The sequence below is a fragment of the Mus musculus genome, chromosome 8 (assembly GCF_000001635.26).
Source record: "Mus musculus strain C57BL/6J chromosome 8, GRCm38.p6 C57BL/6J".
In the NCBI taxonomy this organism is placed as follows: Eukaryota; Metazoa; Chordata; class Mammalia; order Rodentia; family Muridae; genus Mus; species Mus musculus.
Window position 1 is genome coordinate 45,910,111 of NC_000074.6, and position 24,149 is coordinate 45,934,259.

Consider the following 24,149-nt stretch of genomic DNA (forward strand, 5'->3'; position numbering starts at 1 on the left):
TCCTCCCGTGGCTAGTAAATCATTACTTAATATATGATTTTTAAGTGGAGACGCTGCAATAAGCTACAGGAAGGGCCAGAAAATTGTCTCCAAATAAACCACACAATTTTCATAACGTCAGACAGAGGAAGAAACATGAATGGGGGGAGGGGGCGGGGAGATGCTGTGATGTCAAATGTAGGGTCTGTGTCTGACCAGCTCCTTGTTGGATCCCCAACACCAGGAGATGAGCCTGGACCATAATAAGCAATGGTATTAAACGTATCACATGTGCACTGGGTAGAGGAATAAGAGCCCAAGAGTCCCCAGTAGTTCCTGAATGTGAGACAGAGGAGTTAGTAGATGTTCTCCCTCTCCACCCTGCCGCTCCCCACCATCCTCTTTGATTCCTTGTTTCTGTTCCTTTTCTCCATCTTTTTTTTCCCCAACACTACCCCTACACCACTCCACCTGCAGTCCCGGAACACACTGCACTAAGAGTTCAAAATGCTATTTCACTATTGAATAATAAGCAGCTAAACATACTGAGTAAATATAGACCCAGGGACACAGTTCATTGCACAAAAATTCAAAGGTCAGAGAGACTTTCTTCCGTGTTGTCTTGACCTGAATGTGGCGATTTGCAGGTACCTCTTAATGCAACAGGTTAACAGGAGCTTCTAAAAAATAGGTAAATAAATAAATAACAGGTACCTGTGTTCAGATCCTAAAGACCAGTGGAAACGCCTCTCCATTCTGCCTTTCTTCCTCTGTCCCCTCGTTATTTGATCTAGCCTGACAATTTTTTGCTCTCTCCCAGGCATTTTTCACCAAGACAGAATTTGGGGGCTATACACCGACCTACTACTGCACTGTGAATGAACAGCTTGTTTAATCTGAAGTCAAACAAGTGTAGTGGGTTTATGCGTCAGCGCACCTGGTGTTTTAATATTAGCTCCGGCTCGTTTGATTACGTCATCACAGTTGATGCCATTGAAAGCACCAGCGTTTTTATATGGAAATGTGCAACAATTTAAATTCAAAGCAATAATTCAAAATATAGGTGAGATTTTTAAAAATAAACCTGAATGTGAAAATGAAATGTTTCTGGGTAGTTTTAAACAAGTTATATCCAGAAATAGACCCTCCTCGCTGAAACTCTGAACACAGTTCCAGGGAAGTTCACTGTCTGTGGAAGAACCCACCTGGTTCTGAAGTAATTGAAGTCACCTTCCCCTTTACAGGTGATTTTGCCACATGACCAAGACAGCCTCAGGAGATCGCATTAGCATCTGCATTCTGGGTCACTAAGAATAATAAGTTCCTGAACTCGGGACAATATTCCACTAGGTCTAGAGTCCCTGAGAATGGTCTTATTTAAGTCACCAACACAGGAACTCTTTCGATATTGTCTTGGATGTTTATAAAAGGCCACGCTTGCTGCTGTTACATCATTTCCTCTACTTAGTAGACACAGGGCCCCTAACTCAAACGATAAAGGAAGGAGGAATAGAGACATAATCTTTGGCAAATTAAAACCATATGCACATCCATATCTATATACAATCCCTAATAACAGGCAAGGATTACTAATTACATATCAAAATAAAGCCTATCTCTGAATTCCCATTGATAATAGTTTATCCAGCATCTAGCATCCCACACGGGACACAGGAAGCCAGAGACGTTCTCAATCTTTCCTAAGTGGATCCATTATTTTTGGCCCAAGTCCCTCAAGATTTAACCCACTGTCTCCAAGGCCCATTTTCCAAGTTCATGAACCTCATTCTGCTTACATCAAATCATTTAACCCTGACCAATCTGCTCTACAAGAAGAACGTTTCTTCCTTTCTTTTAGCAGTTAAACTCAATTTTGGGAAATAGTGCTGAGCCTAAAAAAGGTCAGATGCTATTTTGGTCCATGACCTAACTTGTGTACTGGTTGGATTTTAAACAGATTCTCAATAGGCAGGAGTTAAAGGGATGGTGTAAGAAGTTGGGTCAGGCGGTGGTGGCGCACGCCTTTAATCCGAGCACTTTGGAGGCAGAGGCCGGTGGATTTCTGAGTTCGAGGCCAGCCTGGTCTACAAAGGAGTTTCCAGGACAGCCAGGGCTATACAGAGAAACCCTGTCTCGAAAAAAAAAATTAACTAAATTATTGATGATATTTTCTAAACTAACCAGCTACGACATTGACTTTACAAGCCCACTGCTCAGCAACCTGTTGGGTGTTGGGTTTTGGTGTCTATGTGGGGCTCTATGGTAAAAACAGTAGCCCTTTAAAGTAAATGCAGAGTTGAGGCCCCATCAGTCATAGATCAGATTGTTGACCTTATTGTTGATCATATTGTTGATCACATATATGATGTACCTGTCTCAAGTTCACTGCAACAGTAACAAACAGGCAATCGATTATAACAGAGGTTTACCTTAATACCAGTACCTCTTTTTGCTTTCTTCTAAATGGCTGTGCATTTTTGAAGACTCTCTTAATACATTCCAGTTTCTCATAAAATGTATGTCTGTGTGGATTTACTGTCCCTAAGGATGTAGCTCAGAGACTGACTATTTAGCATGCATGTGGCCCTAGGTTCAATTCCCAGTGCCAAATTAATTAATTAATTGATTGATTAGTTAATTAACAAAATGCATGTCAGTTGTGCCTGGTCTCCAATTCAGTTTCATAAAGAGTACAAAATCTCCCTAGTTCTTGACTAGGGTGACCAACCTCTGTAATATTACTAAAGTCCCTAAACTTTCTCCTTAAAGGGAAATACAAAACATGCATGGAAATATATGTGTGTGACCAAAATCTTGCATGAGGCATATGTGTACAAAGGAGACAAACATTAGCCTTGAGTAGCATCTAAATAATGGGAGGTGAACTATTTGCTCTGTCGTCATCAAGGGCAAGGGGATACACATTTATTGACCGTTTCTAGCTCCTGTATTAAGTTACAGAACAGTTTTTAAAGTATGTTCTTAACAAAAATAAGTGAACAAAAAAATAATATATTGAAATAGTAACAGTAAAATGTTGATAAAATAGCTCTAAAAATCTTTATTTAGCCTTATCCATAGGTAATGAATGATTTTGCAGTCAAAGCTTGACTTTATGACTGAAGCATGCTTATTTTGAAACATTTAGCCTAAGTTTTAACACTGCAAAGTGATACTATTCATTAAACAGCAGTCATTAATACTTTAATTATAAAATTCAGAGTCATAAAGGGATATCCAGCTAATCTCCCTCTACCATTTACCTGTGATATCGTCAGAAACTAAATTATTTCACCTACTTTTAAGACAACGAGGACAGGTGTGTTATATACCTGCTTTATAAAGTACAACTCGTGTACGTGTTAACCCTCAACTTGACAGAATTGAGCCAACAAATGCAGTATCGCCCGCGACTTTTAGATTTGTTCACGGTTTTTTTTTGCATGTACCTTTTACAAAGTCAATTTTCGAAACCCCTTCTAGCCGGTGTTTTAGATTGATGTGATGGCCTCTTCTGTCCCTACTTCCTTCTAACTTCTCTGTACTCGTTTTTCTGTGTTCTTCCGGTTCCCTGCATCACCTTTGCGTAACGCGGTCATTAACACAGTGGCTGCAGCACTCCTTCCGGTGTTGACTGTGGCAGTGGACGTAGCACCCCTTCTTCCGTCAGTACCGTTAGTACAATCTGCCCGGGTGACTTGAAAGTTGCTGCTAAGATGGCCCCTAACATTCCTTTGGAAATGGAACTTCCGGGCGTGAAGATCGTACACGCTCAGTTTAACACGCCTATGCAGTTGTACTCAGATGACAATATTATGGAAACACTTCAGGGTCAGGTTGCCACAGCTCTAGGGGAGACATCCTCCATGAGGTAATATGAGTCTTTTTGAACTGGGGGCATACTGACTAAACATGTGGCTGATGTCGACTTTTAATGCTGTCTTTTAACATTGTCTTGGTGGAAAGAAGGCTATGCAAAAGCTTTAAGGGGGAAAAAATGTTTTGCAAACATTTAAGCCTGGTTAAAATCAAATCACATAAAGACCAAATCTCCATTTAAAAGTTGCAGTGTTCTTTGTAAGTGCCAGGATTTAGTATTCTCAGAGGTGGCTTAAGATTTTACTTACATCGGCTGTCTTTTGTAGGTGACGAAACGGGAGGGGGCGTGTCCAAACACTATTATGAGATGATCCTTTCTGTTTTTCTAATGGGATTGTGCCGAGAGGAATTGTTTTTGCTGTTTTAAATGTTTGCATTGCTTTAAGTTTTTATAAGCAGATGTTTCCAGTTGTTAGTGAAGACATTCAACTCCTGTTAGTCCTTATTCTGACTAGTTTCTTCTTCATTGTTAATGTCTGCTCCAAGTACTTTGTCACGGAGCTCCTCCTATTTAAAAGATTTATTATGAAATAAAATCCCATTGCTTCTTTTAATATTGCCTGACAAGTAGAATTACATCTTTAATCATTTATTATTAATATACTTACTAAAAGCACAGTAGATAAAACTTAGTTTTATTACTATGAAAAAGTAATAATAAATAATGTTTTTAAAAGTTTCATTATTATCAATGTGACTCTCTCAAAAATTGCATAATCAGTTTAACAAACACATTGATGAGTTACTGCAGTATGTGGTTAGAAACACTGCCGGGTGAATTTCATCAACTTACAAACTATGTGAAACTTGGTTTCATATCATAAATAGGAATATTTAAACTTCTATGAGTAAGAATAATCAAAAGGAGTCCCTCCTACACTACTGTGTCTGCTGTCTTTTTTTCTGGGAGGGAAAGGGGGGGGGCAGTTTTGTTCATATCTGTAATTATACAGCCATCAACCAGACATAAGTCTTGTCTTTGAAAATTGCCATGTCCTGGCAGATTTCACCTAGGTGAATTCAAATGGTATTTCTTATCCAAGAGATTCACTTGAGAGTAAGCCCTGCTCAGCTCTTGCTGTAAACAGAGGAGGATATTTGTTGTCACGTTGCCTCCCGGGGCTCCTGATGATGTGTCACCAGCTATATTTGTGTTTCAGTGAACCCACAGCTTCAGTGCCCCCTCAGTCGGACGTGTACCGCATGCTCCATGACAACCGGGATGACCCAGCCGCTCCTCGCCAGTCGGGCTCCTTCAGGGTGCTGCAGGATCTGGTGAATGACGGGCCTGGTGAGCGCCATCAGTGTCTACTGACATTTCTGTAATGGCCCTTGGATGGGTGGAGAGGGAGGACTAAAATGAAGCCACTCATTTAAATAAAGAGGTCCCAAACCCAAATTCTATCCATAGTAGTCAGGGGCCGCTGTAGTTGATTAATCAAAGAGTTCGTTTTCAACAGATGCTGTAAGATTTCTCAGCCTTCCCTCCCCACTCCTTAGAGTATTAGCAACCTTGGGGAGAGAGATAAGCATGAAATCAAACCTACCGTGCACCTCATTCTTTGCCGAAGCACCTTGCAGATAGTTTTACCGAACTCTCACCATGACTCAGGAAGACAGAAACCATTATTTGCCCCATTTGACGAATGAGAAACAGAGGCATAAGAAAAGTGGCGTTAGAGAAGGTCACACAGGTGGTACAATGGAGAGCTGACCTCTCACCCACTTCTGTTCTTCTCTGGCTCATACTCCAGTTCATGCTTTTTGTCCCCCCAAAAGATACATACTGCCCTTTAAGATACATACTGCCCTTTAAGAGTCACACAAAAGGCAAAAGTGCCCCCATTAAGATGGGTTGGTAAAGTCTTAGATATAATAGCAAACTGTGCGCATTGCTTGTATGGATGTGAAATGGCACAAACCACTCAGGAAAGCAGAGCCGCTGCCTCTTACAAAGTTCATCAAGAAATGACCCAGCTGTTCAGGACCCGCATGAAGGCCAAGCTGCAGACTTGCTACATATGAACGAGAAGGCCTGGCCTGTGCATGTTCTTTGGTTGGTGGTTCAGACTCTGAGAGCCCCAAGGGGCCAGGAGAGTTGATTCTGTTGGCCTTCCTGTGGAGTTCTTATCCCCTTAGGGGGCTGATATCCTTCCTCCTGTTCCTCCATAAGAGTCCCCAAGCTCCATCCACTGGAATGGAGGCTATCCTAAAGGTTGTTGCCTGTATGTGGGATACATTCTACTAGCTAGACTGCCTTGCCTGACCTCAGGGGGAGAGGATGAACATAGCCCCTCAGAGATGTGAGGTGCCAGGGTGGGAGGAATATCCAGATGGGCCCCTACCCACTCAGAAGATAAGGGGAGGGGGTGTAGGAAGGACTGTGGGAAGGGTTGACCAGGAGGGGGTCGGTAAGTGGGATGTAAAGTGATTAAATAAATAAATAAATCTAATAATCAGTGTTCTCCAGTAAACAAGGGAGACGTATATAAGGTCCATCATTTCTGATGGAGGATTCTTTAAAAAAAAAAAAAAGGGTAGGCATCTAATCTGGAAGGAAGGTGGGGCAGAAGTGACCCAGCAATTCTGTGCCTAGACAGACATCTCAAAGCAGAAAGGAAAACACACTTGTACAGTGGTATTCTCCTTATTAACAAGGACCAAATGGGTGGAAGCACTCAGGTAGCCATTGAGACACCAGTGGATAAATAAAGTCTGATAGCCTACCAGGGAAAGAATGCTATCCACCTCTAAAAGGCCCGAGGCTCTGAATGACACTAGCGTAGGGAGGAGCCTTGAAAGCCTTATGCTAGGTGACAGAAACAGGACGTGACAGCCAAGGCCATGTTGGCTCTGTTTATCTGAGATCTCTAGGACAGACAACACAGTACACAAAAAGTGAAGAAGAGGTTTCCAGGGTCTGAAAAGAAAGGAAAGCACATTTCCTGTCTGGTGGTTACGCGGTCCCCAGCTCTTGTCTGTGGACCGTAACAGTCGGCAGATACACAATGATCCTGAGTTTGCGGTGGCTGAGCATGAGAGTGTCAGGTATGGTGGCGCACGCCTCTAATCCCAGCACTGGAGAGGCAGAGGCAAACGGAACTCTGAATTAGAGGCCAGGCTAGTCTACAAAAGAGTTCTGGGACAGCCAGAACTGCACAAAGAAACCCTGTCTCCGGGGGTGGGGGGTGGGGTGGAGGGGTGGGCGGGGCATCCAATGAAAAATGCCCAACCCTTGTAGCATCTTGCCATGGTTCCCAGCAGCGCATTTTGTACGTAGTTTCATTTTAAAGGGACCTATTTCAGAACCACGTCTCTTTTACACCAGTGGGCCCTGCTCCCTTTGAAACCACAGATGCGACTGAAGAATTCCTTGGGCTAAAGTGCACACTTTAAAATAGACGTTAAAGTGCTCGCTTTAAAATAGTCTCCGAGTACAAACTGGAGCCAGCTGTTCCCCACCATAAATGGAAACACTTTGTTTTTCAGATGACCGTCCGGCTGGAACTCGAAGCGTGAGGGCTCCGGTTACGAAAGTCCACGGTGGGGCTGGCAGTGCCCAGAGGATGCCGCTCTGTGACAAGTGTGGGAGTGGTATTGTGTATGTCTCGCTTTTAAGTGACTTGGAAATTCACTCTGTGTCTTGCTGGCGGTTTTCCATCTCTTGTACTTTATATAGAAAAGGCAATTTTGGAAAAGTTAAATTTCTATTCATTAACTTAAAATAGAACATTTATAACACTTTAGCATATCTGGCCAATGTGCCTTAGTCATAACCCCAAATTGTCATAGAACTTAAGTCAGCAGTCTGTATATTCAGAAATGCTTGTGTGAGATAAAAACAAACTAAAAGAAAACTGCCCAAACATGTATATGAAAACAATTTCTATGAATCATGTTTTCTATTTTAAAAAATAATTTCATTAATATATAATCTTTGGATACTTACTTTTCTCTATAGAAGAGAAACAAATGCAGGGACCATTAGATTATGAATTAAAAAGCATTTTGTGACCAGCAGTTTTAATTATACAATTATCAAGATGGAAATCTTTAAAATATAGTCAGCCTACATTATCAAGAAACTATGTATATATAAACAGCCACCTTTGCTAATTCATATTTTTCGAGGGAGTCCTATCTTCCTTAAATGTGTCTCATGTGGACATTTCTCCCACCCTTTCATCCTCTTCTCCCACCACAAGGAGAGACAAGATTTGTCCGGTTGTCTAGGAGAGAGGTGGGGAAGAGAATCCCACTTAGAACTAAGGGAACAGAGAGGGGCCCGAGAGAAAAGGGGGTGGCTTAGCAGCACTTCTGAAAACGCACAACTCACAGTGCCCCCACCCTCAAAAACTAGTCATCGTTCCTAAAAAAAACAAAACAAAACAAAACAAACAAACAAACAAACAAACAAACAAAAAACAGTAAACTGTGTGTCCTTGGTTAAGGTGAGCCCACCCACTGGGAGTGCCATCCCTACCGGGTAGAGTTAGTGCTGAACCACGAGTATAAGAAGCCATCAGTGGAACTTCCAACTCGCAGCTCACAGCCTGGCTCAGTCACCACTACCCCTTTATGGGGTTCGGCTTCCATAGTCATGGCTCCCACTTGTAAAGAAACTGAGGCAGGGAGGCGGGCAGGGGGCGGAGTTACATAGGTTATGTGGGTTACCTGTCTGAGCGCCTAAAGATTATTCACACCTCACAGAGAAAGGTGGTGGTGTGTGGGGTCGAGCTGTCACATACAAATACACCGTGCGCACTGTGGTTCCCTGACTGTGAAACAGGCAGCACGCTCTCTCTTCTCTTTCTGTGATGTTTTCACCTATCTGTACCTGTGTCTTCTCCCCACAGAGGTGCTGTCGTCAAGGCCCGGGATAAGTACCGGCACCCCGAGTGCTTTGTGTGTGCCGACTGTAACCTCAACCTCAAGCAGAAAGGCTACTTCTTCGTGGAGGGGGAGCTGTATTGTGAGACGCACGCGAGAGCCCGCACGAGGCCCCCAGAGGGCTACGACACCGTCACTCTGTACCCCAAAGCTTAAATCCTTTGCAGACAAGAACACTCACGCACACATGCGCACACCCGCAAACACCGGCTGATGGTGTGGAGGACTTCAAGAAAGAGAAGTGCGAACAGTCACCTCCCACTCTAAAGCCGAGGCTTTTAGACATTTATCTTGCTGTGTAGAGAGGGAAAAACACGGGGAGGGGAGGCAAAGGCCTGCCTGCTGACAAAAGACAAGTATTATCTATGGATTGCAATTCCTTATCTTTGGGGACAGCAATAGACATTTAAAGCAATAATGTTTCCATACCATGCTCCCTCTGTTACCCAGCCATCTGATATGTAAATACCTGGATATTTGGGGGAGTCTACTTGTTTTTCCTTCCAAGTTGCTTTTAGTAATTGTAGTAAGTAATGCCAAACACTCTTAACAAACTCCGCAGGTGTCTGTGTCTGTCATTCCTAAAGTGCATGTCAGGAAGACACTTCCAGGATTGCTCTATTCTACATGCGAACAGCTGTACCACTGGAGAACGCAAGCAAAATAAATCTGTGGAGCATGTTTTTGTAATTCATTGTGAAGTAGTAGCCAACAGATTCAGGAAGAGGACTCACTCCTTTCTTAGTGTCTAAATCAACAAATATTTTAAGAAATCTATGTCCTGTTTAGTTTTTACAGCTTAGTCCTTTGTGTATATGGTAAGGGTTGGATGTTGCCTGTGCATGCGTGTGTGTGTGTGTGTGTGTGTGTGTGTGTGTGTGTGTGTGTGTGTGTGTGTGTATGTATGTATGTATGTATGTAGGAGGGCCTGAATAAGTATAACCATGTTTATGGGGGTCAGAAATCAACCTTTATGTTAAGGAGCCATCAACATTGGGTTTTTGAGACAAGATCTCTCCCTGGGACTCAAGGCTTGCTGTTTGGGCTGGGGTGGGGTGGGGGGAGGTGTCAGCAATTGCAGAGATCTGCCATTTTCTGCATGCCCAGCTGTTAACACCTCTGCCATTTTACAGGAGTGCTGGGGCTCAAACCCTGGCCCTCACACTCAGTAGGCAAACGCTACTGATGTCTATGTACCACATGCATGTCTGGTGCCTGCAGAGGTCAGAGCAAAGTAATGGGTTCCCTGGAACTGGAGTCGTGGAAGGTTATGAGCCACTAGGTAGGTAGGTGCTGGGAATTAAACTCTGGTCCTCTGCAAGAATGGCAAGTGCTCTTAACTAATGAGCCATCTCTCTGGCCTCCCTAGGATGGGCTTTTGACTGAAATGTCTATTTCACTTAACATTCAGTGAAGCTGAAAGGTCAAGGCCCATAAGGGTCGTTTCTTTCACTGGCTCAGCAGCATCCTCTTTCCCATCCCAAGATGATCCCTCTATGGGCTGGAGGGAGGGGGGGTCTACTAGAGAAGGTGGGCATTGCTGGTCTACCGGGGCTTGCTGGTGCCCACTGCTGATCTCCATGATTTCCTATCAACTTTGTCTGGGCACAGTTCAGGTCAGGCCTTAACCTTGACTTCTCTGTAACCTCGGAAACTCTTCGCTCAGTCTTCCAAGGAGTTCTGAATCTGGACATGAACTCCCTCTGGCCCCTGGCCCGGACAGTCTGCCACATAGTTCCTGCTAGGAATCCCCTTCCCTGTCACCTCAGCTAGCCCCACAGCAATGCTCTTGATTTGTGCCTCCCTCCTGCTTTCCTCGCCGTGAGCTGAGATGACATGGATGGCCTCAGATAGTCTGCCTTCCATGATAGACCCGGCCATGTCTACCTGCTGTAGCTGCTACTTGCTAACATAGAGCAAGTGTCTTCCTCCTACAGTGTCCAGGTTGAGACCCTTAACTAATTGTCTCTGCCCTTAATTTCTCCAGAGAATGTCTGCCTGACTCCCACAGGCATTTAAGATAGTAAGTTCTTCAATAAAATGTGTTTGTTACTATAGCTATTAAAAATAGTAAGTTCTTATTGAGGTCTAGGATGTGAATTATGTAAAAAACTCTTTTTTTTCCCTCAAAAGTTATTTTTAATAATTTGTTCTGGAAAACCAAGTTTTGGAAGTTGGAAAATAAACAAGTAGTGATGTACTTAGAAAATCTGAGAAAATGAAAACCAAAAAGAGCAACTGAGAAAACGCAGATACAATTGGACTTATTCTCTAGATTCTTGTAAAGCTTGAGACTTGACGAGGCCAGGCACTGCTGAGCCAGGGGTTAGAGGTAGGGCCACCAAAGGAGTATACAGGGAAGTATTTCAGAAGCACTTAGAGGTTAGGGATGTGGCTCTGTCGGAGGAGTGCATGCCTCCTAGACACAAAGCCCCATGTTTGATCCTCCCTCGACAAGTGTTGGAGTGCACATCTGTAATTCTACACCAGGAGTCAAACGCAGGAGAATCAGAAGAAGTTCAAGGCCACCCTTGGCTACATTTAGGAGCAGATACACCAGACACTGTTTCAAACAACAGCAAAGAAGTGCTCAATGCCTACACACTCCCCTGCCGACCCTATCCTGTTCACTCACACCCCTCCCATGAGCTGCTGAGCCTTTCAGAGAACGGGAAGCAGTATTGTTGAAGCAGAGCAGAAGGCACAAAGGATGATTGTATACTTCACTGAAAATAGAATGAATTAAGACAGAAAGGCTCACGAAGAAGCATTAGATGTTACTGTGCACTGGGTTTTAGACATTAGGCAGTATTTTCCAAGCTGAGGTTGGGGACATATACCTGTAATCCCAGCATGTGAGACTGAAACACAAAGATGGGGCTAGCCTGGGCTACGCAATGAGCCTCATTTAATCAGCCATTCAACAAGCAATCAAAGAAATGATGGAGGCTTTCTTTAAATCATAGTTCACATATTTTAAATACAGTAGAGTACATAGTGAATTGCTCACACCCAGGCTTAATAAGGAGCTTATTATTATAGTAAAATATAACCGTATCTGCCAAATCTGAAACTTCAGAGAGAGATGGCTGTAATTAGATAATTTAGGCTGTGTGATTAAAGCTTGGGAGGTATGCCCTAACGCTGCACATTCACTCTTTAGAATTAATACCGTTCTCCAAATACCGTTCTCCAAACAATTCAAAGTTTTTAATAGATAACCAACAAGAATTAAAAAATGGAAATGAATGTCTTATGAAAATTATTTTTAAATGTGTAAGGTGAGACATAAAAATATCAATGGTAAAAATGAAAGGGGTTTTTACAAGCATTTTCTTGAACACTTTATTAGTCTTATGTGTGGGGGTAATTTGCCTGCATGCATGTCTGTGTGCCATGGATATAAAGTACCCATGGATGCCAGAAAAGGGGCTGGGTTTCCTAGAACTAGAGTCACCGATGGCGAATCACCGCGTGACTCCTGGCGATCAACCTGAGTCCTCTGTAAGAGCAGCCAATACTCTCAAATACGAGCATGCCTCCAGTCCCAAGAATTTTTTTAAAGCAAACAAATGAAAAAGAAATGCTCTCCTTATCTTGTCCTTCTGTAACAAATCCACACTAGGAGTTCTATGGAGAAGAAACTCACGTCATGAACAAAAAATTAAACAAACAAAAAAGGACAATCAATTCTGACCTAGCTCCCTTAGGGAAAAAAGTAGGACAAGCTTGGACATTGGTTAGACTTACAAGCTGTAGGAAACCAAAATACCAAACAAAACTATCCATGCTCCCACGGAGTTTTGTACCTGTTAAGCAGAGGATCGTAAAACATATTAGTGTCTGTTGGGAGCCGCGCCCACATTCGCCGTTACAAGATGGCGCTGACAGCTGTGTTCTAAGTGGTAAACAAATAATCTGCGCATGTGCCGAGGGTGGTTCTTCACTCCATGTGCTCTGCCTTCCCCGTGACGTCAACTCGGCCGATGGGCTGCAGCCAATCAGGGAGTGACACGTCCTAGGCGAAGGAGAATTCTCCTTAATAGGGACGGGGTTTCGTTTTCTCTCTCTCTTGCTTCTTGCTCTCTTGCTTCTTACACTCTGGCTCCTGAAGATGTAAGCAATAAAGTTTTGCCGCAGAAGATTCTGGTTTGTTGCGTCTTTCCTGGCCGGTCGTGAGAACGCGTCTAATAACAATTGGTGCCGAATTCCGGGACGAGAAAAAACTCGGGACTGGCGCAAGGAAGATCCCTCATTCCAGAACCAGAACTGCGGGTCGCGGTAATAAAGGTTCCCGTAAAGCAGACTGTTAAGAAGGATTCAACTGTATGAATTCAGAACTTTTCAGCTGGGGAACGAGAGTACCAGTGAGTATAGCTTTACGAGGTAAGCCTGGTCTTGAACTTTCTAACGAAATTCAAGACAGTCTATCAGAAGTAAAGTGGGAAATGGCTTTACAAGGTATATTTGGCCTTGAATTTTTTCTGGTGTTAGGAGCCCTTTTGTTCCTTTTCACATGTTATCAAGTGGTTAAGATAGGGAGGATTCTAGATGAAATTCAGGACAATCTATCAGAAGTAAAGCGGGGAGAGAGAGTAGGAGCAAAGAGAAAATATGGTACACAAAATAAGTATACAGGCCTTTCCAAGGGTCTTGAACCCGAGGAAAAGTTAAGGTTAGGTAGGAATACCTGGAGAGAGATTAGAAGAAAAAGAGGAAAAAGGGAAAAGAAGAAAGATCAATTAGCGGAGGTCTCTAGGAAAAGGAGCCTGTGCTCATCGCTGGATGGGCTCGGGGAGCCAGCTCTTAGTAGCTCTGAAGCAGATGAAGAATTCTCCTCTGAAGAAACAGACTGGGAGGAAGAAGCAGCTCATTATGAGAAAAAAGGGTACCAGCCAGGTAAAGTGCTAGCTAATCAGTTAAGGAAGCCAAAAGCGGCTGGCGAAGGCCAGTTTGCTGATTGGCCTCAGGGCAGTCGGCTTCAAGGTCCGCCCTATGCGGAGTCCCCGCCCTGCGTAGTGCGTCAGCCCTGCGCAGAGAGGCAGTGCGCAGACTCATTCATTCCCAGAGAGGAACAAAGGAAAATACAACAGGCATTTCCGGTCTTTGAAGGAGCCAAGGGTGGGCGTGTCCACGCTCCGGTAGAATACTTACAAATTAAAGAAATTGCCGAGTCGGTCCGTAAATACGGAACCAATGCTAATTTTACCTTGGTGCAGTTAGACAGGCTTGCCGGCATGGCACTAACTCCTGCTGACTGGCAAACGGTTGTAAAAGCCGCTCTCCCTAGTATGGGCAAATATATGGAATGGAGAGCGCTTTGGCACGAAGCTGCACAAGCGCAGGCCCGAGCAAACGCAGCTGCTTTGACTCCAGAGCAGAGAGATTGGACTTTTGACTTGTTAACGGGTCAGGGAGCTTATTCTGCTGATCAGACAAACTACCATTGGGGAGCTTATGCCCAGATTTCTTCCACGGCTATTAGGGCCTGGAAGGCGCTCTCCCGAGCAGGTGAAACCACTGGTCAGTTAACAAAGATAATCCAGGGACCTCAGGAATCCTTCTCAGATTTTGTGGCCAGAATGACAGAGGCAGCAGAGCGTATTTTTGGAGAGTCAGAGCAAGCTGCGCCTCTGATAGAACAGCTAATCTATGAGCAAGCCACAAAGGAGTGCCGAGCGGCCATAGCCCCAAGAAAGAACAAAGGCTTACAAGACTGGCTCAGGGTCTGTCGAGAGCTTGGGGGACCTCTCACCAATGCAGGCTTAGCGGCTGCCATCCTTCAATCCCAAAACCGCTCCATGGGCAGAAATAATCAGAGGACATGTTTTAACTGCGGAAAGCCTGGGCATTTTAAGAAAGATTGCAGAGCTCCAGATAAACAGGGAGGGACTCTCACTCTTTGCTCTAAGTGTGGCAAGGGTTATCATAGAGCTGACCAGTGTCGCTCTGTGAGGGATATAAAGGGCAGAGTCCTTCCCCCACCTGATAGTCAATCAACTGATGTGCCAAAAAACGGGTCATCGGGCCCTCGGTCCCAGGGCCCTCAAAGATATGGGAACCGGTTTGTCAGGACCCAGGAAGCAGTCAGAGAGGCGACCCAGGAAGACCCACAAGGGTGGACCTGCGTGCCGCCTCCGACTTCCTATTAATGCCTCAAATGAGTATTCAGCCGGTGCCAGTGGAGCCTATACCATCCTTGCCCCCGGGAACCATGGGCCTTATTCTCGGCCGGGGTTCACTCACCTTGCAGGGCTTAGTAGTCCACCCTGGAGTTATGGATTGTCAACATTCCCCTGAAATACAGGTCCTGTGCTCAAGCCCTAAAGGCGTTTTTTCTATTAGTAAAGGAGATAGGATAGCTCAGCTGCTGCTCCTCCCTGATAATACCAGGGAGAAATTTGCAGGACCTGAGATAAAGAAAATGGGCTCCTCAGGAAATGATTCTGCCTATTTGGTTGTATCTTTAAATGATAGACCTAAGCTCCGCCTTAAGATCAACGGAAAAGAGTTTGAAGGCATCCTTGATACCGGAGCAGATAAAAGTATAATTTCTACACATTGGTGGCCCAAAGCATGGCCCACCACAGAGTCATCTCATTCATTACAGGGCCTAGGATATCAATCATGTCCCACTATAAGCTCCGTTGCCTTGACGTGGGAATCCTCTGAAGGACAGCAAGGGAAATTCATACCTTATGTGCTCCCACTCCCGGTTAACCTCTGGGGAAGGGATATTATGCAGCATTTGGGCCTTATTTTGTCCAATGAAAACGCCCCATCGGGAGGGTATTCAGCTAAAGCAAAAAATATCATGGCAAAGATGGGTTATAAAGAAGGAAAAGGGTTAGGACATCAAGAACAGGGAAGGATAGAGCCCATCTCACCTAATGGAAACCAAGACAGACAGGGTCTGGGTTTTTCCTTAGCGGCCATTGGGGCAGCACGGCCCATACCATGGAAAACAGGGGACCCAGTGTGGGTTCCTCAATGGCACCTATCCTCTGAAAAACTAGAAGCTGTGATTCAACTGGTAGAGGAACAATTAAAACTAGGCCATATTGAACCCTCTACCTCACCTTGGAATACTCCAATTTTTGTAATTAAGAAAAAGTCAGGAAAGTGGAGACTGCTCCATGACCTCAGAGCCATTAATGAGCAAACGAACGTATTTGGCCCAGTACAGAGGGGTCTCCCTGTACTTTCCGCCTTACCACGTGGCTGGAATTTAATTATTATAGATATTAAAGATTGTTTCTTTTCTATACCTTTGTGTCCAAGGGATAGGCCCAGATTTGCCTTTACCATCCCCTCTATTAATCACATGGAACCTGATAAGAGGTATCAATGGAAGGTCTTACCACAGGGAATGTCCAATAGTCCTACTATGTGTCAACTTTATGTGCAAGAAGCTCTTTTGCCAGTGAGGGAACAATTCCCCTCTTTAATTTTGCTCCTTTACATGGATGACATCCTCCTGTGCCATAAAGACCTTACCATGCTACAAAAGGCATATCCTTTTCTACTTAAAACTTTAAGTCAGTGGGGTTTACAGATAGCCACAGAAAAGGTCCAAATTTCTGATACAGGACAATTCTTGGGCTCTGTGGTGTCCCCAGATAAGATTGTGCCCCAAAAGGTAGAGATAAGAAGAGATCACCTCCATACCTTAAATGATTTTCAAAAGCTGTTGGGAGATATTAATTGGCTCAGACCTTTTTTAAAGATTCCTTCCGCTGAGTTAAGGCCTTTGTTTAGTATTTTAGAAGGAGATCCTCATATCTCCTCCCCTAGGACTCTTACTCTAGCTGCTAACCAGGCCTTACAAAAGGTGGAAAAGGCCTTACAGAATGCACAATTACAACGTATTGAGGATTCGCAGCCTTTCAGTTTGTGTGTCTTTAAGACAGCACAATTGCCAACTGCAGTTTTGTGGCAGAATGGGCCATTGTTGTGGATCCATCCAAACGTATCCCCAGCTAAAATAATAGATTGGTATCCTGATGCAATTGCACAGCTTGCCCTTAAAGGCCTAAAAGCAGCAATCACCCACTTTGGGCAAAGTCCATATCTTTTAATTGTACCTTATACCGCTGCACAGGTTCAAACCTTGGCAGCCACATCTAATGATTGGGCAGTTTTAGTTACCTCCTTTTCAGGAAAAATAGATAACCATTATCCAAAACATCCAATCTTACAGTTTGCCCAAAATCAATCTGTTGTGTTTCCACAAATAACAGTAAGAAACCCACTTAAAAATGGGATTGTGGTATATACTGATGGATCAAAAACTGGCATAGGTGCCTATGTGGCTAATGGTAAAGTGGTATCCAAACAATATAATGAAAATTCACCTCAAGTGGTAGAATGTTTAGTGGTCTTAGAAGTTTTAAAAACCTTTTTAGAACCCCTTAATATTGTGTCAGATTCCTGTTATGTGGTTAATGCAGTAAATCTTTTAGAAGTGGCTGGAGTGATTAAGCCTTCCAGTAGAGTTGCCAATATTTTTCAGCAGATACAATTAGTTTTGTTATCTAGAAGATTTCCTGTTTATATTACTCATGTTAGAGCCCATTCAGGCCTACCTGGCCCCATGGCTCTGGGAAATGATTTGGCAGATAAGGCCACTAAAGTGGTGGCTGCTGCCCTATCATCCCCGGTAGAGGCTGCAAAAAATTTTCATAACAATTTTCATGTGACGGCTGAAACATTACGCAGTCGTTTCTCCTTGACAAGAAAAGAAGCCCGTGACATTGTTACTCAATGTCAAAGCTGCTGTGAGTTCTTGCCAGTTCCTCATGTGGGAATTAACCCACGCGGTATTCGACCTCTACAGGTCTGGCAAATGGATGTTACACATGTTTCTTCCTTTGGAAAACTTCAATATCTCCATGTGTCCATTGACACATGTTCTGGCATCATGTTTGCTTCTCCGTTAACCGGAGAAAAAGCCTCACATGTGATTCAACATTGCCTTGAGGCATGGAGTGCTTGGGGGAAACCCAGACTCCTTAAGACTGATAATGGACCAGCTTATACGTCTCAAAAATTCCAACAGTTCTGCCGTCAGATGGACGTAACCCACCTGACTGGACTTCCATACAACCCTCAAGGACAGGGTATTGTTGAGCGTGCGCATCGCACCCTCAAAGCCTATCTTATAAAACAGAAGAGGGGAACTTTTGAGGAGACTGTACCCCGAGCACCAAGAGTGTCTGTGTCTTTGGCACTCTTTACACTCAATTTTTTAAATATTGATGCTCATGGCCATACTGCGGCTGAACGTCATTGTTCAGAGCCAGATAGGCCCAATGAGATGGTTAAATGGAAAAATGTCCTTGATAATAAATGGTATGGCCCGGATCCTATCTTGATAAGATCCAGGGGAGCTGTCTGTGTTTTCCCACAGAATGAAGACAACCCATTTTGGATACCAGAAAGACTCACCCGAAAAATCCAGACTGACCAAGGGAATACTAATGTCCCTCGTCTTGGTGATGTCCAGGGCGTCAATAATAAAGAGAGAGCAGCGTTGGGGGATAATGTCGACATTTCCACTCCCAATGACGGTGATGTATAATGCTCAAGTATTCTCCTGCTTTTTTACCACTAGGAACTGGGTTTAGCCTTAATTCAGACAGCCTTGGCTCTGTCTGGACAGGTCCAGACGACTGACACCATTAACACTTTGTCAGCCTCAGTGACTACAGTCATAGATAAACAGGCCTCAGCTAATGTCAAGATACAGAGAGGTCTCATGCTGGTTAATCAACTCATAGATCTTGTCCAGATACAACTAGATGTATTATGACAAATAACTCAGCAGGGATGTGAACAAAAGTTTCCGGGATTGTGTGTTATTTCCATTCAGTATGTTAAATTTACTAGGGCAGCTAATTTGTCAAAAAGTCTTTTTCAGTATATGTTACAGAATTGGATGGCTGAATTTGAACAGATCCTTCGGGAATTGAGACTTCAGGTCAACTCCACGCGCTTGGACCTGTCGCTGACCAAAGGATTACCCAATTGGATCTCCTCAGCATTTTCTTTCTTTAAAAAATGGGTGGGATTAATATTATTTGGAGATACACTTTGCTGTGGATTAGTGTTGCTTCTTTGATTGGTCTGTAAGCTTAAGGCCCAAACTAGGAGAGACAAGGTGGTTATTGCCCAGGCGCTTGCAGGACTAGAACATGGAGCTCCCCCTGATATATGGTTATCTATGCCTAGGCAATAGGTCGCTGGCCACTCAGCTCTTACATCTCACGAGGCTAGACTCATTGCACGGGATAGAGTGAGTGTGCTTCAGCAGCCCGAGAGAGTTGCACGGCTAAGCACTGCAATGGAAAGGCTCTGCGGCATATATGAGCCTATTCTAGGGAGACATGTCATCTTTCATGAAGGTTCAGTGTCCTAGTTCCCTTCCCCCAGGCAAAACGACACGGGAGCAGGTCAGGGTTGCTCTGGGTAAAAGCCTGTGAGCCTAAGAGCTAATCCTGTACATGGCTCCTTTACCTACACACTGGGGATTTGACCTCTATCTCCACTCTCATTAATATGGGTGGCCTATTTGCTCTTATTAAAAGGAAAGGGGGAGATGTTGGGAGCCGCGCCCACATTCGCCGTTACAAGATGGCGCTGACAGCTGTGTTCTAAGTGGTAAACAAATAATCTGCGCATGTGCCGAGGGTGGTTCTTCACTCCATGTGCTCTGCCTTCCCCGTGACGTCAACTCGGCCGATGGGCTGCAGCCAATCAGGGAGTGACACGTCCTAGGCGAAGGAGAATTCTCCTTAATAGGGACGGGGTTTCGTTTTCTCTCTCTCTTGCTTCTTGCTCTCTTGCTTCTTACACTCTGGCTCCTGAAGATGTAAGCAATAAAGTTTTGCCGCAGAAGATTCTGGTTTGTTGCGTCTTTCCTGGCCGGTCGTGAGAACGCGTCTAATAACAAGTGTCACCCACTAACAGCTTACTCATCACTGCGTAAGACAGTTTCTCTGTTGCCCAGCATAAGAACACCCGAGGTAGGCAGGATGCAGCTCTGGGTCTTTTTATTAACAACTCTAGTTAACAAACGTTCGCACGGCGCTGGAGATAGGACTACGTGGTTAGGAACAGGTATTATTCTCTCAGCGGACCCAAGTTCATGTCCCAGTGCCCACACCTGGCAGCTCACAATTGGTTGTGACTTCAGCTCCAGGGAACGACTCTAACCACAGACACATGCATACATCATCATGCATGTATAAATACATAAATAATAATATTTTTTAAATATTTGGCATGATGCCCTTTAAGCCAATCTAATTTTATCCATAAGAGAATCTGTAACCATTACTCTATTATTTTGTCATCATGGCTAAAAGTTCTTTTATTTATGCTGCACCTTAATTTAAGTAAGAAAAGAACATTGAGGAGAGACTAAAGGGATGGAAATAATTCAAGTGAACAAGTGTCACCTGTCACCTGTCCTATATGTCACCTGCCCTACCTCCAGAGCTCCGATGGCTTCGGGGACTGTTGGGATATTAGTTTAGCTTTTTTATTGGGTTCTCTTACCTCCAACTCTTATTCCTCCCCAATCCCTTCCAAGCCTCCAACTTTAGATAGGAGAGAGAGAAGGTTAGAGGGGAAAGAGGCATAGAGCTCCTTCGCCTGCTGATTAGGGGCATCCACTTCCTTGGGGCAAGTCTACTCTTTATCGTCAGGATATCTTCAACTTCTCATCAAGCCACAACAACAGCAATGATGAGCAGCAGCCTCCACAGGCCCTCTTGGGGAATCTCCCCTTTATACCCTCTCCAGAGTCCCCAGAATTAAACTATCTGCAGCTGGCAAAAATCACACCTCTGCTAGGTCGTGAAACAAATCATAATCACCTGCCGTGAAGCAGCCTCTTGTCCCACGCCTGGGATTCCAACAAAAACGCATTCACATAGCATAACTAGGCTTTTAAAGAAACCAAGATTCTAACTACTACAGGGGATGCTTCAGTAAATACGCACTGGGCACTGACAAGCAAGAAATGCTGAGCACCTGACATGAAGTCACGTTACTATTCCCGTCTGCTCCCAGGGCTCTTCAAAGCTCATGAGAGTGCTTCCTGTGATTGATCTGGAAAACCAAGCACCTTCAAAGTGGGAAACATTATTGCAATTACTTTTAGATTGGGAGATTATTATCAATCATTTTCATTTGATTACTTGATGAACAACCTAACACAAAATCGGAGGCCATTCTACCTGCCTCTGCCTCTCTGCCTCTGCCTCTGCCTCTGCCTCTCTGCCTCTGCCTCTGCCTTTCTGCCTCTCTGCCTCTGCCTCTGCCTCTGCCTCTGCCTCTGCCTCTGCCTCTGCCTCTGCCTCTGCCTCTGCCTCTCTGCCTCTGCCTCTTTGCCTCTGCCTCTCTGCCTCTGCCTCTCTGCCTCTGCCTCTCTGCCTCTCTGCCTCTCTGCCTCTCTGCCTCTCTGCCTCTCTGCCTCTCTGCCTCTCTGGCTCTCCTCTGCCTCTCTGGCTCTCCTCTGCCTCTCTGCCTCTCTGCCTCTCTGCCTCTCTGCCTCCTGCCTCCTGCCTCCTGCCTCCTGCCTCCTGCCTCCTGCCTCCTGCCTCTGCCTCTGCCTCTGCCTCTGCCTCTGCCTCTGCCTCTGCCTCTGCCTCTGCCTCTGCCTCTGCCTCTGCCTCTGCCTCTGCCTCTGAGCTGGGATTAAAGGCATGTGCCACCACTGTGTGGCCTTTTTTAAAATTTATTTTTCCAGCTTTCAATAGACAGAATTAGATTGGAATTAACTCTGCTGGCAACTTAGTGGGGACTGTAGAGATGATTTCATCACGTTTTCAAGCTGTAGAATTTACTTCTATAATCCACCAAAGACTTCCTAAATCAATGTCATGAGCTTCTCTTCTCCATCAAAACACAAGTGTTGCGGTAAATCTCTCCAACCTAATTATGCCCTGGCAATAAAAACACGACACAGTTAATATGATTACATACTGTGCACTTAGATTGGGCAGATCTACCACTACACTACCATCTTCCACAGCGTATGAGACCCCTTAGAACTTGCAGTTTCTCTGGGCCATGTGCTTCTGCTCCGCTTTTCTTTGTCTTTCTCCTCCTCTGTATCCTCTCCCTCTTCCATTTTCTCCTTCTTCTCTCTCCCACCTTCTACTCCACCTTCCCTTTTATCTGCCCAATTATCAGCTCTCCTTTATTTTGCAAATTAAGGTGGGAAGCAGGTTTACAGGAAATCACTTGAGTGCTGACTCATTCCTTGTTCACAACCCCTCAGAGGAGAACAGATTTAACATCAAATATAATTAGTCCCAGGGCTATCCACAACATACAAGCCTTAGTTTAAAGAAAAATTTAAAAAACTGTCATACTGGTATGTCCTCAGAGCGAGTTGGTAAATCTCACACTATTGTAGATTCCATCCATGCTTAGTGATAGCCCTTTAATCCCAGGTTTAAAAAAAGATCTCATGAAGCTGGAAACCCCAGACATCTTATAGTCTGATATGAAGTTGCTAAGAATAGACCTGAAAGCTTGTTTTGTGCAATGCTCTTGAGTTTGTTCCAAATTCTGAACCTGCAGCTGTTAGTTAACAGGTAAAAGTAGATTTTTCTAAGAGGAAAATTGGTTTTGAAGTAAAAGGATTTTGAAGTGTTATGACTTTTGGCTTTAAAAAAATGATAATGTTGATTTTAATCCCCATAAGAAAGGACTTTACAATTAAAAAGTCAGGCTTTTATAAAACAGTTGTGGGGATGATCAAAATATTTGGCCAGAGAAGCCATAGCCTGACAAAATACACTTTTCTGTCTATTGATATGAGAATGAATTAGAGAAACTGTCACCGACCAAGCCAGGAAAATTTGAGCATTCATATAAGTAATCTTAGCAACAGAATAAAATCCATTGCTAACTAGTAAATAATATAAGAAACAGTGATCCATACAGAGATAATTATAGGTAAACTAGAAAACCAAAAGCTTGTGATGAATGGAGTTATTGTATAAGCCAAAATATTTTATGCAAACTATTTCTTAATCAAAAAAGAACAAAGGTTTAATATCTATGGTAGAGATTAGTTAGTCACCAAATGAACACCACACTGATGCTGTAGACCACAATCCTGTGCCACCCGAGAGACTACAATGAGGACCAACAGCCATTATGCCCCCCTGACAAGAGTGCATGGCCTGATCTACCACTAGGAAACACCCACAAAAGACACAAAAACATTTTACAGAATAATTGGTCTAGAATGTTCTAAAATGTTAAGGCCGTAGGAGTTCAAGATAAATCAAACTGATCAGATTAAAATGCATTAAATAAACAGATCATGGCAACTGGATGTAATGCCAGCCTTTAGGCTGGGACCTATGGCTACCCAGGGCATTACTGCAAGAATGTCAGTGATGCCTGGAAGCTATAGGGTGACTATGCATCAGCACTAATCTTGAATATTAACAGTGTATTGTGCTTCTTTTCAGTATTCTTATAAAATACACACCCAAATGTTCAGGAGAGATGGGATGAAGTCAGCAATTTGCTCTTAATAGTCCAGGAGGACAGGCAGATAGTTGGCGAATGGCTTACCACACAAGCATGAGAACCTGAGTTTGATGTCCACGGTAAAAGGCCAGGGGCAACATGGTGCACATGTCTGTCGCCCTTTGTCCACATTGAGGATCCCTTTGGGCTCACTGACCAAACAATAGAGACTGTCTGTGAGCTCCAGGCGCAGCAAAATACTCTGCTCCAAAAACTTTAGGTGGATCTCAATAAATAAATACAGCATAAGTCTCTGACTTCCACACTCATGTACACACACACACACACACAAACACATACATACATACCTGCATGCACACACACACACACACATACAACACACACACACACACAAAACAAATTAATAAATCTTTAAAACTTAAACCTTTTCTACTAAAGGTCATTTTTCTGATAGATTAACTGAGAAGTTATCCTAAAATAAAAGTAGATTTCTGCTGAGACCAGTGCACAGATTAAAATTGAGGTTAACATTGCAAACACTTATCATTTTGTTTTACAGTCTATGCCAACTGTTGTGACTTAGTCATCTCATGAAAATCTCCAGGTGATTTCTATGTAATAGCCAATACTCACCGTCACCATCCACAAATTAGAGTTGTCACATAATATTTCATTGTTACATTAATACCCAGCATTTGATGAACTATATTATTTTCTTTAGAATAGTGGTTTAACAGATGTATTAGGCTGAAAAATTTAAATGTATTAAAGCTGTCCAATGCGACCAAAAAAAAAAAAAAAAAGACTGTCGAGTCTTGTAAAAACCATTGCTCCAGAAAATAAGAAATTATAGCTCATGAACATTAAACCATCATGCCTCTTCC

General features: G+C 43.7%; 1 protein-coding gene across 2 annotated transcripts in view; it reads left to right on the forward strand.

Moving 5' to 3' along the window:
• Window positions 1-9,525, forward strand: part of Pdlim3 (PDZ and LIM domain 3) — a 34,149-nt gene extending 24,624 nt beyond the window's left edge. The window contains exons 5-8 of one of the 2 annotated variants that reach the window (NM_001374652.2): window positions 3,587-3,850; window positions 5,019-5,149; window positions 7,348-7,459; window positions 8,715-9,525. In NM_001374652.2, coding sequence (NP_001361581.1) covers window positions 3,587-3,850; window positions 5,019-5,149; window positions 7,348-7,459; window positions 8,715-8,904 — 697 coding nt within the window. In that variant the 3' untranslated portion in view covers window positions 8,905-9,525. The remainder of the gene's footprint in view (window positions 1-3,586; window positions 3,851-5,018; window positions 5,150-7,347; window positions 7,460-8,714) is intronic. The other variant, NM_016798.5, reaches the window with a different exon arrangement.
• Window positions 9,526-24,149: the final 14,624 nt, after the last annotated feature.